The following is a 315-nucleotide window of genomic DNA, read 5'->3' as shown; positions in this document are numbered from 1 at the left end:
GCCGGCAGGGACCACCCCAGCACCCCGAGAAGGGGGTCAGCATCTGCTCTCACCGCTTCTTGGTCTCCGGGGGAATGATGGCCTCAGCCAGGAGGTTCTTGTAGAGCTCCGACTTGAGGAACCGCGGGTAGGAGTCCTGGGACAGCAGAGATGTCAGGCTCCTGCCCACTCCTGCCCTGCCCAGCTCCGTCCTCACTCACCTTCTTCATCAGCATGTAGATGTGCATCTGGGCATCATCCATCACATAGCGATGAGGCGTCTTGATGCCCTCCAGAGTCCTCTCCATGGTCTTGCTGTCGATGTTCACCCACCGT

At 60.0% G+C, this 315-nt stretch overlaps 1 protein-coding gene across 1 annotated transcript in view; it reads right to left on the bottom strand.

Annotated features, from left to right (window-relative positions):
* Positions 1-49: 49 nt before the first annotated feature.
* Positions 50-315, bottom strand: part of LOC104281250 (regulator of G-protein signaling 11-like) — a gene marked incomplete at its 5' end in the record, with an annotated part of 935 nt that continues 669 nt past the window's right edge. Inside the window, 2 exons of the mRNA XM_009879167.1 lie at positions 50-136; positions 201-315. The exon at positions 201-315 is cut by the window's right edge and continues 12 nt beyond it. Coding sequence (XP_009877469.1) covers positions 50-136; positions 201-315 — 202 coding nt within the window. The remainder of the gene's footprint in view (positions 137-200) is intronic.

Source organism: Apaloderma vittatum, unplaced genomic scaffold (genome assembly GCF_000703405.1).
Source record: "Apaloderma vittatum isolate BGI_N311 unplaced genomic scaffold, ASM70340v1 scaffold41271, whole genome shotgun sequence".
In the NCBI taxonomy this organism is placed as follows: domain Eukaryota; kingdom Metazoa; phylum Chordata; class Aves; order Trogoniformes; family Trogonidae; genus Apaloderma; species Apaloderma vittatum.
Note: the sequence above shows the minus strand (reverse complement) of the source record. Positions and strands in the feature narration are given on the sequence as shown.